We start from the raw sequence: 15,678 nt of genomic DNA on the forward strand, positions 1-15,678 counted from the left end.
ACTTAAACCCTTGGGCTTGAGGCATGCCCCAAAGCCCAAGGCGGGGTAAGAGGATAGGAACGATCCCACTCACCAATTTCTATACCAACTATAAACAATAATACACTAATTATTAAAACAAAAACTAGGACTAGGTACTAGCCTAAGGGAACACTTGCAAGGAAGCGAAATGCCGTTCCAACCCTGCCATGGACGGTAAGAAGGAACTAAAGGGGGGTCAGGTTGGCAGGCTCATATATTGAGCGCCATGAGGGCGCCACTCCAAGGGGCTCCCTAGCCAACCCGACGGGCGCTAAGGGAACAAATTTCTGATGACCATGCACATGGCACGCGCACACCTGATTGGAATCGACGTGAACAAGCACTTGAAAAGAATCTCTTGTTTCTGAAGTGGCACAAACTTTAGTGATAAAGCTGCTTCCTCTGTGCATTCTTAACTCAAGCAGCATTTGCACCTCTTTGGGAGTTATTGAATTAATACAATCCTTCATTTTCTTTTTCACATAGAAATCATATGATAAAATGAACCATCATCTTGGCATTCATATTTAGTAAATATTTGCAGTTAAGCCTAGTGGTCCACAGAACACTTCAAGGTGTTCTATGTAGTTTTTTCTGTCACAAAGTGGAACCATTTGTCTTATTCAAGCAGTTGTGCTCCTTGCTGTAGTTCAATCAAACACTCACACAGTTCCCACAGGGTTTTTTTGATCAGCTAAACTCGAAGAAACAAGCATCTCCCTGAACAACTGCTTTTTTGTCCCTCTTCTTTGGGAGTTTCTTTGGTATATATTCGGCTGTGGTCAAATTTGTGGACACTACCAAAATTGGAGACCTATAAAACATTCAGAGGGGCAGAACTAAACTGCAAAGGGATCTTGAGAGAGATCAGAGCAGTAAGGGCTGCAGACAACACGAAGAGATTCAATATTAATAAACAAAAAACCTCTTCCCAGAGAGATGTAACCAAGTAGCTTGTTTTCATTATAGCTCCTTAATACTGGCCCGATATATTACACTTTTACTTCATACAACCAGGCACTAAAGTTGCTGCAGGGACGGCATGGATTCAAAACTGTGAAGTGGGGAGGGAAGGGGTGTCCATAACATGAAAAAGGTTGAGACCACTCTTCCAGTCCAATCACCGTTATATGGTTTGGGACTTGCCTGCCTTAGATGCTGCCTCTTCTCCTTATGTTTCACTGCAATGGCTGAAATCAGCTCAAGAGCTCTTGCTGGTATTAACAGACCTTTGAAGAATGAAGGTATAGGCATTTTAGTATAGGGTCACTGCCGTCTGTCAAAGTTTGGGTTACTATCAAAGCATGGTGCAAGGTAACTTTGATCAAGCATTTGCTCAGCTGTGCATTGTTGTTATGGTTCTTTATGATAGACCAGGGTAATCTGAAGTGTTGTCTGCTGTTGGCAGCTTCAATATTTTATATATAACATATGACATGTGCCCAGATATTATAACAATGAGTGTATAAACAAAATATTTACATAACTTAAAGTAGCACTCAAGTTGAAGAAAGATTAAGGCACGGGATTCAGAAGATCAGGGTTGAGTTCTGTCACAGATTTCTTGAGCAAGTCATATAGCCTCTCTGTGCATTCAATCCTCATCTATAAAACGGGGATACTAATATCATCTCACCACTAATGCTTGTGAATTGGGAAGATTCTATGGTTCACAACACCATGGAAAAGCCAATAAATAACATTAAATGAAATACTGAAATTCAGATTGTGTCCCACAATCTTTTATGAGATAACGAAGGAAATTGGTATCAGATTTTCCTGAATTATAGGTTGGTTGCAAGACTGAAGCACAGCCTCATTGTCGAATTTACCTGCAAAATGTGCTAACAAGGAACAATATCTGAATGGGAGCTGACAAGGTGAACATCTGTCACCCCCTCACCTTTCCCCCATCTGAACAAATCTTGTCTGTTTGAAGAATATGGGTGAAGACATCAGTTCAGGTTCTGATCTAATTTCTGAATATGGAGGCCCATCAGAAAATCCCTGTGATGCTTTAACTTGGTCAACATTACTTATTATTTATGTAGTAATAGCCTCAAAAAGCTTAAGAAAGATCAATACTGATTCTTAAGGACAGTATTTGTTTGTAATGATTATGAGATTATTGTATTTATACTTTCTGTATCTAGAATGGTCATACCAGCTATGTTTCTTTTTTACCAGATATGCTAGTTCCACTAAACTCCACCTACACATTTGGATCCCTTATCTTAATGATGCAGAACAGCCCATTCAGACAGTGCTGTATTGTCAGAAATTATTATTCCAGCTGTAATGAGTGAGATTTCTCTCTGTAGTGGTCTGCGTTAGTAATGGTGCAGGTCTTGTGACAGTTTGTTTCTAGGGACGGTCGTACGGCTCAGAGCTGGACAAGTGAGAAGAGACTGAGACAAGAGGCATCTGGTAGAAACAGGGAAGTGTTTTTTATTTCATGTGGCACAGCATTAGGCAGACAACCCAAGAAAGAGTCACTAAAAAAAATCAAAACTATTATTCCAGGAACCATCCCAAGGAATTACCCCAAACAAAGGTCTGCTGCTAACAATAACTGAGATGTCATTGCCAATCCACTCTAATCTTCTCTTATTCTGTACATGCTTAGGCCATACCTAGCTTTTTAAGGAGACTAACCTCAAAGATACAGTATCTTCAGACAGCATACATACTGTACATAATCACTATAGTACATTTCCCTCAAGTCATGCTAAAATATAATGCTAAGGGTAACTCTGGACAGAAGGCAGTATAGTAGCCACTCACATCTCTGAGGTAACATAATGCTGTTTCTTAGCTGACAAGGAAAGGGCCACCTGAGGGAAGATCAATATGGCTTCAGAGTCTACTGTTAAACTCCTGATGCAGAAGCAAGAGCCTGGAACGTAGTCTGCTGAGAAACAGGGTGGATACCTCTTCTCTCTGTAGCTGACGAGGTGGTGGTGGTGGGAATAAATCCAATTCTACCTTCACTGGGAAGGAACAGAATTTACAGACACATTTTGTTTTACTAGGAAGAGGGTCAGGAAGAGATAACTCCAAAAATATGGACATAAGAACATAATCTTTGCATTATTCATTAGGTAATAGGTGAGAGATGACTGATGTGCTAGAAGGGGAGTTACATAAAGGGAGGTCTTAAACAACAAAGACATGAAGAATGGCTAACTGAAAACATCATTTTAGAGAGACAGAGTAGAGCAGTCAAAGCCTCAGGAGATTTCTTTTCAATTATTAACTACAGATTATTCTCTTGATATATTCTCTTTTCTTTCTTTCTAAATTAAGAAAATAAATACTTGTAACAAGTCTGTGGGCCAAATCCTGCCCTTGACTGAAGTCATCTCCATTGAAGTCAATGAGAAGGATCCCTGTGTACACAAATTCACTTGTATTTATTTCTTGCATCCTACCAGGGTTTATGGATTGAAGGGTGAGTTAGCCTCTACAAATTCATCTTAAATCACTAAGGGAATGTCATCAAAGTGTGGTCAAGGAGCAAACAATAGCAAACAGAAAAGTAAGGATTCTCTTACATAGATAATTCATCCAAGATTCAGAGCAAAAATATAAAAGAAAACAGATCTTGAGCCAATGCTACATTTTCATTATAATTTTGTTAGCCAAACACAAATAATTTCCATTTAACTTAACTGAAACACAGTACACAGCGATAGAAAAAAGCATAATGTTCTCTTTCCTTCGCTATCATCATTTTACCCAAAGGAGTACATTTTCATATTATTATCCCGTAGGCTGCCCTGCAAACTCCAGTTGTCTGCACGACGTACTGTGGTCCATTGTAAGACAGAACACATCTACTATGCAGATGAATAAAGCCTTTGATATCATATAGATATTACTTGGGTTTTGAATATAAAAAACAATGGATTCTTTTAGACACAAAACAATACAATTCTGGATGCATTTACCACTTTTATTTCACTATGCAGAAACATACATTCACCATGTGTTGTGATGCAGCTGAGAGTGTAATGGAGACTATATCCCTGCAATGGATATTATAACGGAATACTAATGAGTTTTCAGTGGATGTTCTGTACAGTTTAAGGCTTGGCTTTGAACTAGATAGTAAATGCTGCTGACCAGATTCTAAAATGAAACATTTTTTTCTCTGAGAACAAAAGGGAAGTCAATAAAAAACCATCAAGGTTATTTCAGAGTAATAATTTTGTAACACTATAAACTAAGGAAAATACAGACTTTCTCCAAAATAACTACATATAATTTACAGGGTTAGAACTTCTGAAGGGTGACTGGAAACTTTCTGACTTAAACTCTGAACAATGCTGACAAAAAAATCTTAAAGTCAAGTAAATGTGCTGAAATCTTTACTACCTCACAAGGTATTAAATCAGGTATGCAAAGCACATTTTGTAAGAATTTAAATATTTTGATAAGATTAGAGATTCATCATTTTTTATCAGGCAATAGTAATAAAACCAGATAAAACAAATACAAGATTCAAATTGTTTCCTGAATAAACTGTGTTACTGGCACATCTAATGTGTGATAAAACATTATACACAGTACCTATACAGCTTCTAGCAGTTTCGGGTAATCTTCATATACAGTATCCATAAACAAAAGGTTTGCCACCTAACAAATTTTAATATGTTTAGATTTAATAAAATGTGAAAGGCATGAACTGTTTGTGTGTTACATTAGATCACTGTTTATATTGTTTATGAACGTGCAGGTATAGCTGAAAACTTAGATATAATGAAAATTAAAAATGCTGCTTTTCTGTAAATTCATTGTTGCTTCATGCAATATTGTTTCACTGATGCTGATTCAGATTGCTTTATACGGGAAAATATCTCTGCCAGTGCCTTTATTAGCGTTTAAGATCAATTCTTCGGTACTGAAATTTTCCACGGACAGATACAAGTCAGTCAGGTTAGAACTGAGACTCCATATAGGCTCTGGTATTCCTAAGGGTGTGCATGACTGGATTCGTATGCAAGCTAAATTATTCCTGCAGGAAAGAGAACTGAGTTAATTATTTGAAACAACTGAATTTCTCTCTCTCTCAAATCAAGGGTGAAAAGGGGCTCATGTTGAATACTTCAGGTGACAACATTATAATAACCGCATCATTCCAGTATAAGTAACTGCCAACCTTGGGCCTGATCCAAGGTGCATTGGAAAGACCCACACTGATTTCAGTGGGCTCTGCATCTGGCCACTTCATTGTTTTCTCTGAATTGATTAGCAGAAGACCATAACTGTTATTGGTGCTCATTCCTTAAGGACTGGCTCCATCTTCCAAAATAAGTAGCAGTCGTCCTACTCACATTTACTTTAGGCATTTATATTTCCTCATCCAAAGCAGGAAAGTAGTAAACTTTCAAGAGATGTTGCACATCATACTATGTTACTTATACCAAATGCTAGGGAATACAGAGTGCTTCAAGAATATGATGCTGCTATCATTTCAGACAAATTCGACAAGCAGCCTCTTTTTGTGTGTGCATACAGCATTCAAAGCAGCCTATGGATGATGCTGTCATTAAGAGCTCTTGCATAGCAGGTTAGTATGCATGATATGTTTCTGCACATACAGTAAATACAATATTATCAAGATGACTGTTTAGCCAAACTTAGTTGGAGAGCATGCCTTTACTGAAGACAGCTAGACACAAGAAAAGCTGCATTATCATCTCATCCTGAGAAACAATGCCACTTTCAAACACAAAATGTCCTTTCAAAATACAAGGAAGTGAAGACATCCAAATATTGACACAAAAATTAATCTGGATTTAAAAAAGAAAATTGGACCACACAGCTTTACAAGTTTGAACTAAAAACCTAAATCGTGCCATATTTGTGCCTAAAATAGGCTAAGTAGCTATAGTTATTTTCCTCAGCATTGTAAAAGAAATTAAAAGTGTACCTTTAAGAACAAAATGCTTTTGTTCTTAAGTCACATATATAAACAGACAACAGATTTTTGATCGCAGAATTAGAAATTTTAGGAATACATCAAAGCATGGATAATGAGTAACATCCAGAGAGCCAACAAAAGCAAATTTCCATTTCTCTAACTGGCACTATTAAACAAGGAAAAATACATCGAACTAAATGTGTAGAATTTACATCTAGAGTAAATTCCAGAATTAATACTTGCATGGTTTTTGCAAATGCCAGTGAAAGAAATAAGGAGTTAGAGGTGAATTATGGAAGGAGTATGCCTTTGCTGCATGCCAGCCCAGTGAGTGCCTAGGAAAATCATCTATTCCTCTTACCTGTGGGTCAATCTTCCCCATCTTCTGGTGTGATTTCTGTCTCTTTATGTACCACTACTTTGGTCACTGACATGTCAGGGTGCTGCTCTTTGGCCTCTTTAATTGCCTGAGCCAGCGCCTAGCCCAAGGAAACCACAGAAGGGCAAAAACAAAAAGGAGGTGGAACATGCATGATCAGTAGCAAGGTGGAGAGATTCATGAGAAATTACACAATTTACAAATGAGGAAAAATGATTAAAATATACTATCATTGATTTAAATACTAATCCAGTTTAAGGCATGCCAGTAGGAACAGTGTTTTAAAGCTTAAGGTTAAATATTCCCTCTCTGGTAGTCTTCAGTTCAGGGCAGCTTTTCGTAGCTTATATACTCTACCTGGTCATGGTCGATATCTGCATCTCCTGTGATGACTATTCGTTTTTCAATTCTTGTTTCTGAAATGCCTCCTTTCACAGTCTAAAAGAGAGAGGGACAAATACAAATAAACGCACACATTTAAAAGTGGTGCTGCTTGTTCCAAGACACAGTTCCAGAATCTGAAGATAAATGAGCAGGAACAGTTCACCTAGCAAGAGTTTCAGAAAAGATGGTTATACAGTGCATATATCAGAATGGTTGCCATCAGCTGCATATCCAACATATGAAAAATGGCATGCAGAATATCTACACACACACACACACAATAGGAGAAACACAAAGCCTCTGCTCCCACTTACGTCCCATTGTGAGGGCTCTTAATGGAGTGTGGCCTTGTGTAACTCCTTTGCCCAGAGATGAATTTCACCCAGATAGCATTAAATCCTGGTCCCAATAGGTATGTCTGCACAGCAACTAGACACCCATAGCCGGCCTGTGCCACCTGGTTCGGGCTTGGGCGGTGGGGCTGTTCTATTGCTGTGTAGACTTCTGGGTTTGGGCTGGAGCCTGAGCTCTGGAACCTCCCACCCCTTAGCGTCCTAGAGCCTAGACCTCATCCTGAACCCGGAAGCCTGCACAGCGATCAAACTGCCCCGCAGCATGAGTTGGCTGGCATGGGCCAGTCGCAGGTTATTCTTTGCTGTGTAGACATACTCAGTGAGGTTAATGGGAGTTATGCTTAGGGATGAAAGATGGTCCAGGGGCTGGGGTGCTAGCCTGGGACTTGGAAGACCCAGATTCAATATCCTGCTCTGCCACAGACTTACTGGGTGACCTTGGGCAAGCCACCAAGTTTCTTTGGGTCTCGTGTAAAATGGGGATTACAGTTGCCTACCTCACAGGGATGTTGTGAGGTGCTCAGACACTACAGCCATGGGGACTACATAATTACATAAGCTAGATAGGATTTCACACAGAAAATATTAGCTTGCATCCATCTTCTGAAATAAATACTGATTTAGAGAGTCATGTCAAAGTTCTGAAAATGCCTCTACTCAAGGACTGAACCGATCGTTTTCTTACTTTGGTGATATGGGTAGTAGTTGTAGTACTGGTAGTTTCAGATGTGATGGTTTGTGCACTCATCAACACACCTGGCTCTGAGTCAGCACCAGAATCCGCCTAAATGGCCAAAAGGAAAAAAAATGCCATAAACAGTGCGTGAAAAATGAGGATACTGGCTGAGCTTTCCCCATCTTTAGACTTCTGCATAAAGAATGTGGCTGATGATATAAACTAATTGCTGCTGGGATGTTCCTTTGTAGCCGACAGGCTATTCCATTTGCCTGAAACAACACTTTGAGGTGTTCAAAGTGCTTTGTAAATAGTCCCTATTTTGGCCACTTCTGGAGTGGAATGCAGCAGCTGCTTAACAATATACATCAACAGCTGGAACATGAAGTGATGAATTCTACATGCAACTGGAACTGCCTGGAGAATTCAGAGGTAGAAGTTAATTGCTTGAGTTGGAATTTAGTCTGAAGACCAAAATTAATATCCTTACTTTTACAAAAAGAATCATGCGGCTCTTTAATGGCCAGGAGTGGTCAGGACCTGTCCCGTAGGACTTAGATGTTATTTCATTACTTACGTCTCTACTTCAGAATTTTGCATCACCTCATAAGTTTACAACAGTACTTTTGTTTGTATTACAATGTGTCTCATACAGTTTTTAAGGATATATGTTTAAACATATACATCAAAGTCCTGTAGTCTAACCAGTGTTCACGAAAGACCGTATGGTGATACAAATAAGGGTACCTTCAGATAAGCCTACATATTTATATAGTTCTTTTGTTTAGTACAGAGTTACTATGGGTGATATGACTATTTAATACTGTAACATATTTAAAACAGCTGACACTCAGGTATTTTTTTAGTCCCTGGTAAATTAGGTCCTGGGTCTTGCAAAGTTTCTTACCTGTGATGATTCATATGTAATGGTTTTTGTTTCTGTATGAACTATGGGAACTTCCTTGGTAGAAATTTCAAGCTTCTCCCCACCTGCAGAAACACTGCCAAAGCTGATGGTTTCAGTCTTCACAACTGGTGACTGCTTCAATGGAAAAGTAATTGGAGCATTTATTAAAGCTTTTGGATTTCTCAGAGAGAGGTTTTTTGTTGGGGAGTGGAAGAAAAAAAATAATAAAATAAATGTGCTCTGCATTACAGGAAGGAAAAAATGTCAGCATAACGGTCCATACATGTATATATGTTAACAATACTCCAAGGTGGTTTTTATATCTAATGCTAAGCTGTACTTCGTGGAAGTTGACTTTAGAAAAGATGCAAATATTAAAAATTTGCTTATTTCAAAATTACAGTAGAACAGATTGACATTACAAGTTTATTTTCTTGTAATTACCTCTCAGAAAGAGAAGCAAAACAATGTGAAGGTTTTTAACCCCTTAGTACAAATAGGTCTAGAAATCCTTCTAATGAGGCTAAAATGAGAAAACTTAGTAGTTTAAGACAAGGTAAATTATTTCCAGTTGAGACAAATACAGGCGAATGTATTATTTTCTGATGTTTTTGGAAAAGTGAACTCTTTACATTTTAATGAACTTTAAATGTATCCTTATGATCAGCTACATAAAAGGCATCAGTCTTCAGCACTGCCCACTCTTTTAGGTAAAATATACATTGCATGTTGTCCAGGACCGGCCTTACCGGTGGGCAACTGCGCAGGGTGCTGAGGTCTGGGGGGACGCCATGCTCAAAAAGGAAAGAAGTGGGGTAGACCTGGGGTCTGAGGCTGCGGAGGGGAGCTCAGAGCAATGGGGAAGGAAACAGCGGGGCCTGGGGGCAATAGAGGGTTGGGGAGCCCAGGGAAGCAGTGGGGGCCAATGGCGCCAAAATGCAAGTTCACCCAGGGTGCCATTTTCCCTAAGGCCAGCCCTGATGTTGTCAATAATGGAAACCAGCAACACGCCTCAGAACTGCCATGCAAGAAGGAAATAAGAGGAGAAACAAACTGCCCACTATAAAGATGTGATAATGTAATCTACTACCTGTGTATGTTTTATTTAACTCTTCATCAGTGCAGTTAATTTAGTCCGATATTGTATACATTATACCAGTGATACTCAAACCTCAGCGGTTCAGGAGCCAAATTAGCAATCATTACCCAAAAGAGCCACAGTAGTGTAAATTCATTGTTTCATTTATTTTTTTAAATATATGTGTGTGTATGTATATGTGTGTGTGTACACACAAAAAATAAATGAAACAATGAATTTATATATATAAATAAAATAATATATACACACACACACACATGCATGTGAGTGTTTGTATATAAATATATACATATATATAAATGTATATATATATAAATGTATAAAATGTATATAAATATATATAAATGTATATATTTTCCCTCATAGCAAAATGATTGACCAAGTATTCTACAATTGGTTAATAATATAGTAAAAATATCCTGATTGGTTAATAATTAAATCACACCGTTTTTTAATATCATGTGCTGCAGGAGACTCATTAAAGAGCCACTTGCAGCTCCCAAGCCTCAGTCTGAGTATCACTGCATTATACTTCAATGCAGAAATAACTGATTATTAATAACTAGTTACCTCAAAATGAGGTTTTCTTTCCAATGTATCAGAAACGTGGACTGTTGCACTCTGCTCCTCCTCTTGCTGATGAGAAGCAGCAGCAATTTCTTCCTGTTTGGTTACAGCTTTATCAGCCTCCTCCCTTTTTTCCTCCTTAGCCCCCTCAGTCACAGCAGAACCCTCCTTTCCTTTCATACTAGAAGCAACAGCAGATACTGCCTGTGCCATAGCATCCAGCTGATCTCCAGCCAATTTAACAGCATCCCCACTTGCATGCACATTCGTCACATGTCTCTCCTCTACCAATACAGTCTCCTGCACAACCTTCTTCACTGCATCCTGATGTGGCTGAATCTCTTCCTTCATTTCGCTGGCACTTATCTCCTGGCCTGTCTTTGTTTCTGTTCTCTGTAGGGAAATGGATTTAAATGTCAGAAGTGAAAAATAAAACTTAGCTCCTAATGCCAATGTACTGTAAATATAAGTAACAAATGATATTAAAGTTTGCCATTTTGTTTCTCCTGAGTTGCTTAAGTTTTCGCTTTAAGGTTATTATTATAGCAAAAGTGCACCATGAACCAGCATTTAAAAGAGGGAGACGAAATCTCATACTATCCTTTTCGTTTGTATCCATGCCCTAGCATTCTAAACGCAAACAAAATAGCCTGTAAAATGACAAAAGAAAAAAAAAAAGGAATAGAACTTGATTTTCTTGTGAGGTTTCTAGTTGTGATCTAGCTTTAGGAAGTAAAAGGTACACCAAGCATTTGAATTAATATTAACCATGCAGATTCTGAAACATCAATGAGTCAAACACACGTATGTGCAAATATAGGGAACAAAAGAAAAACAAAAATCAGTAGTGTGTAGTTATAAAATTCATAGATGGAATCAAACGGCCACCTGAGCCCTGCTATGTGAAGTAGAAGTAACCTCTCCTATGAACTCAGTTGGTTTTCTTGCAGACTCTAATAAACTGAAGATATCTGAACCATCCAAGGTCTTTTCACTGGAGGACTGTTTAGTCTAAGTGGACAAAGAAATGCAGAGTCATACACAAAAGACAGACAGACACACACACACAAAGAGATATGTTAATTGACAAAACTCTAGGCTGAGATAGAGGAAGGGAGGATAAGGTTGCAAGGACACAGACAGGTTGAAAACAGGAAAAGAATGGGAAAATAAATGAGCACAAATCTGTAATGACTATAAGCAGTAATTTAAAAGCATACTTGTTAGCACTGGGATTTTGCTGGTTCAAGCAAACCTCCCCCACCACCCCCAATTACAAGCCACAGCAGCAATACTACATTTCAGCAACATGGACTTTAAATAAATTGGAAAAGTTTAAAGGATTATAATGCCTGCTTTGGACTGTGGTACTGACTTAAATCATGAGGAAAAAAAAAATAAGCTGGATTGGCTATTGTCAACATAAAGCCAAGCAGCAAGAGAACTGAAAGGTAGGGTAGTGTGAGGGTATTGCCTAAAAAAGTCATGCTTTAATCTTTAAATTGTGGCACAAAGTCAAAGCCACTTGTTACCACTACTCTTGATGCAGACGATTCAGTAACATAGTGAGCAGTAGCAATGGTAAATGGCTGTTCTCTGGAATATCTCCACTCAGACAGGCTCTTATCTTTCCGACCAAATGCCCCTGCTTTCAGAGCTTCACTGTCAAGGTGTTTTTCAGCTCTGCCAAACTGCAAGCTTCCCAGTGTACCATGAAAATCCTGGTCCATCTTTTGTGCTTTCTTCAAACTTTCCTCTTCAGGACTATGCAACTGAGACTCTGCTTCCTTTATGGGTGTCAAAGATTCAGACAGCTTTCTTTTTGTACTCTGTACATCGGATCCCCTCCTGGCTTTTTCGTCAGTGATGGGCTCTAGAATTTCATATTCAGCCACTACTGGAATGATTTTCACAGATTCTGGCATTCCCCTCTCCATTTTTTGAAATGCTTCTAGTGATGACTGCACTGTTTTCTCTCCCTCTTTAGCTTTACTTGTCATGGTTACAATTTTCCCGGATACAGTGTCATAGGACTTTCCTAAGGTGTACATTTTCTGTTTATTCTCCTCTTTTGATTGTATTTCATTTTCCAAGTCCTCAAAGCTTTGCATTTCAATGGTACTGGATTTTAATATCTCAGGTGGAATGTCACCAGTTTTACTGCTCACAGTCATTACTTTGTATGTCACAATTTTTTTCGATTCACCATCAACTACCTCAGTAGGTATTTTGTCTACAATAACCCAATCCTCAGTGCCCTATATTTGAAATATAAAAGCTACATTAGATTATCCAATTGTTTATTTTTCTTTTAGGAACACTAAAATATTAAAACTTAAGAAATTTGAGGTAGCTATTTTGAGAACATGTAATAGCTGTACCTAGTACAGCAGCAATTAAATTTATAAACAGCATCACTGTTTGCAATATAAAATCTGCAAAGAATTTCTTTTGTGACCCCCGTTTGAGGCCATTTATAATGTGGCTGCAAACATTTACTTTAGGCACAGTCTCTCTCTGATAACTTGCAGCTGAGTAGCATTTAAAAAAAATTAAACACACATCTGACTGGCTGTTTTTGAGTAATCCTGGCTGGCTATAAGCTCATGCACCATAACAATACCCTATTTCTTTAAAATAAAGGTCAAATTATAAAAATAGGATAAATTAGCCCATTCAGTTACTCCCCCCACCCCACTACTATGCAAATATTATTTTGTGGAAGTACTCTGAGGTCTCAGGACAGCGCATGTTTGTATATGCCAGTCTTAACTGAGTTTCCTTGCTTTTATGGGAATAAATCAGACTTCCTTAGCATTGTTTAAATTTAGCTATACAGTATATTAAATACCCTGAGTTTTGTGGATTTTATTTGAACATAATGCAAAATATACAAATGCAATGTGCCTGTATACATATACAAGTATGCTATGTGATTTAGTTTCAATGCACACAGTGTCCAATTATTTATCCCTACAATAGTTTAATTTATTCAACTAAACCAATGCACTGGTTTAAATCAAATGAATTAAAAATAACCTCTACGGATGATGGGACAGTTTTCTGGAAAATGATTTGATGAGAAGTAACAGTGCCAGTGGATTCTCCTTCCTGCAGCTTCTTCTCTATCACCCTTGGCTAATGGAAAAACCAGTAAGAATTCAAACTTCATCATCACTCAAGATAATCTGAATTCACTTGACACCATAAAGGAAATTCATTCTAATGACAACAGTGCCTCATTCACTGTAACATTTTCAGTGAGACTTCTGTACTCTGCAAATGCATGCACAGTTAGAGAACCTTCTCCCCCCGAGATCCACTCACCCAAGGCTGTTAACCATAGGGAAACAAATCTCTAGTAGGTAGACAAAAACTTTGGAGGGTACTTGTTCTCCTTCCCCAGTATTCTGTCCACAATAACATACCTACTTGTTGAGCTTTTTTTAACATAATTTTGTGGCTTTGAAAAGGAAAATGATAGCAAAAGAGTAACTCTGTGCCAGTCTATTTGATTGCATTTTAGTAAAGTATGTTTTGTTTTTACCTGGGACTCCAGGAATGTAGTACTTCCCTTCTGCAAAAATATAAGTTTTTCATATTTTTCTTTTTCTTCTTTGGTCTAATGAATAAGAGAGGGCCAGGGAGTAGACACTTTTAATAACTGAAATGCATTTTTACTCCATACTCTACACAAACTTATCTATGTTTCATACATTTCTAATGTACAAGCAAACCATTCATTGCCAGACTATTTCATTTGAGAAATAGCAAATAGAATTAAACAGGAATGATTGTAGCAAAGAATTTTCCAAGCAATAATAATAATAATAAAAAAAAATATCAAGGAGTACATCTTTGCTCAGGACACACAGGTGAATGAAAGATAGACACTGGAATGGATTTTAAGCAGCAGGCTACAATTTTATTAACTTACAGTTGGGTATGGATGGTATATAAGCCCCCCATCTCATATACCAGACATTTAACGGGGTCTAGTGTGGGGTTACAGGGCTCCCACCATATAACCAAAACCAACCTGTCCCACAGGGCCCAGCCCACTTCTGAGTCCTCTCACCCATTCGCCTACTCCCCATGAGGGGGACAGAGGTTACAAATGGGGGATCTCCGTCTGTGAAAACTTAGGTCTCATTTACCACTGGTAGCTGGCCCTTTTAGCCTTTATGTACACTGGACACAGGCTGAAAATTGTGACAAACTAAATATTCCTAAATAATCCCTAACTAAGACTTCCAAATCCTATTCTTCTGTACCTCAACTGTGCCTCCATAATGATTCAAGGAAAGTGAAAAACCCTTTGGAAACTGACAGTTTGGCCCAGTGTGGGGAAAAAATCCTGATCCCCAAAGACTGATTGGTCAGACCTATCCCTTCCTATCCAGCACTCTGGAAACAAAACTCACTGTGGTTACAGCTAAAGGCAGGGAGGGGAGAGCAGATGAAGAGGCAAGAGGCTCCTGAAGTCCAGGGGAAAGTTTAAATTGTTGGGAGGGGTGTGGCGGGATCAATCAGCTCCCAGTCCCCCCATTCCCTAAAGCCAGCCAATGGGAGGCAAGAACCCAAGGAGGAGGGACATGACTTCTGCATCTTTGGGCATGGGTTTTACTCCATCCATACCTTCTAGGAGGGGTCCATCCCCTTTTCTGGTCCAACACCCCACAATCTCACTTGTTGAGATGTGGGTGGGGATATTTCTCAGGCATGCTCTATCCCTCCTCACTTCTAGGGCAATTCATTTTCTTGGCCAAACATCCCCCGCAGTGTGATGAGGCAGAGAGGTAGAATTGTGGAAAAATCCGCATCTACTATAACATCCAGTGTATTATCTTTTATTATATTTTTTGCAAGTATTATTGCTGAAGTGATAAAAGTGTAATCTTTCAACATCTAATGTGACATGTATTCTACATGGTTTAGTCACTTGAGAAGAATACAAATTTTAACAATGAAAAAACAGACAAAATAAGGAACATTTACAAACTATGCATGAAAAGGTAACTCGCTGAACTTCAGGAAACAAACGGCTACTACTGGTTGAACCTCACTGCCAAAAGCTGTGTGTTTTTTTTTTTTTTAAATCACATTTTCCTATTTTTAAAAATGTTAGTCTTTCCCCTATTGTTGTGTGAAACTGACTAATGGACTATACATTTCCTTACAATAATCTTAAGTGTTACTTTTAAGTGTATTAAACAATTCTTAAGTGAGATTTAAGTAGACTGTGTATCTCTTTGAATTGATTACATTATTTAAATAAAACAAGTGCAACTGGATGTTATCAAAATTCTTATATTAATATACCATGTTCCAGAGGAACCAGGCAATTTATTTAGGCACCATACATT

General features: G+C 38.4%; 1 protein-coding gene across 36 annotated transcripts in view; it reads right to left on the reverse strand.

Annotated features, from left to right (window-relative positions):
- Nucleotides 1-2,541: 2,541 nt before the first annotated feature.
- EPB41L3 (erythrocyte membrane protein band 4.1 like 3) overlaps nt 2,542-15,678 on the reverse strand; it is a 201,355-nt gene continuing 188,218 nt past the window's right edge. For 11 of the 36 annotated variants that reach the window (XM_074944572.1, XM_074944565.1, XM_074944559.1 and 8 more), the window contains 10 exons: nt 13,860-13,934; nt 13,352-13,450; nt 11,845-12,570; nt 11,201-11,323; nt 10,316-10,705; nt 8,647-8,781; nt 7,749-7,847; nt 6,684-6,764; nt 6,309-6,426; nt 2,543-5,038 (listed from right to left, as the gene is read on the reverse strand). In XM_074944572.1, coding sequence (XP_074800673.1) covers nt 6,316-6,426; nt 6,684-6,764; nt 7,749-7,847; nt 8,647-8,781; nt 10,316-10,705; nt 11,201-11,323; nt 11,845-12,570; nt 13,352-13,450; nt 13,860-13,934 — 1,839 coding nt within the window. In that variant the 3' untranslated portion in view covers nt 2,543-5,038; nt 6,309-6,315. Of the gene's footprint in view, nt 5,039-6,308; nt 6,427-6,683; nt 6,765-7,748; nt 7,848-8,646; nt 8,782-10,315; nt 10,706-11,200; nt 11,324-11,844; nt 12,571-13,351; nt 13,451-13,859; nt 13,935-15,678 lie in introns of all 36 variants that reach the window. The other 25 variants (XM_074944563.1, XM_074944567.1, XM_074944571.1 and 22 more) reach the window with 15 other exon arrangements.

Source organism: Natator depressus, chromosome 2, assembly GCF_965152275.1.
Source record: "Natator depressus isolate rNatDep1 chromosome 2, rNatDep2.hap1, whole genome shotgun sequence".
Classification (NCBI taxonomy): domain Eukaryota; kingdom Metazoa; phylum Chordata; order Testudines; family Cheloniidae; genus Natator; species Natator depressus.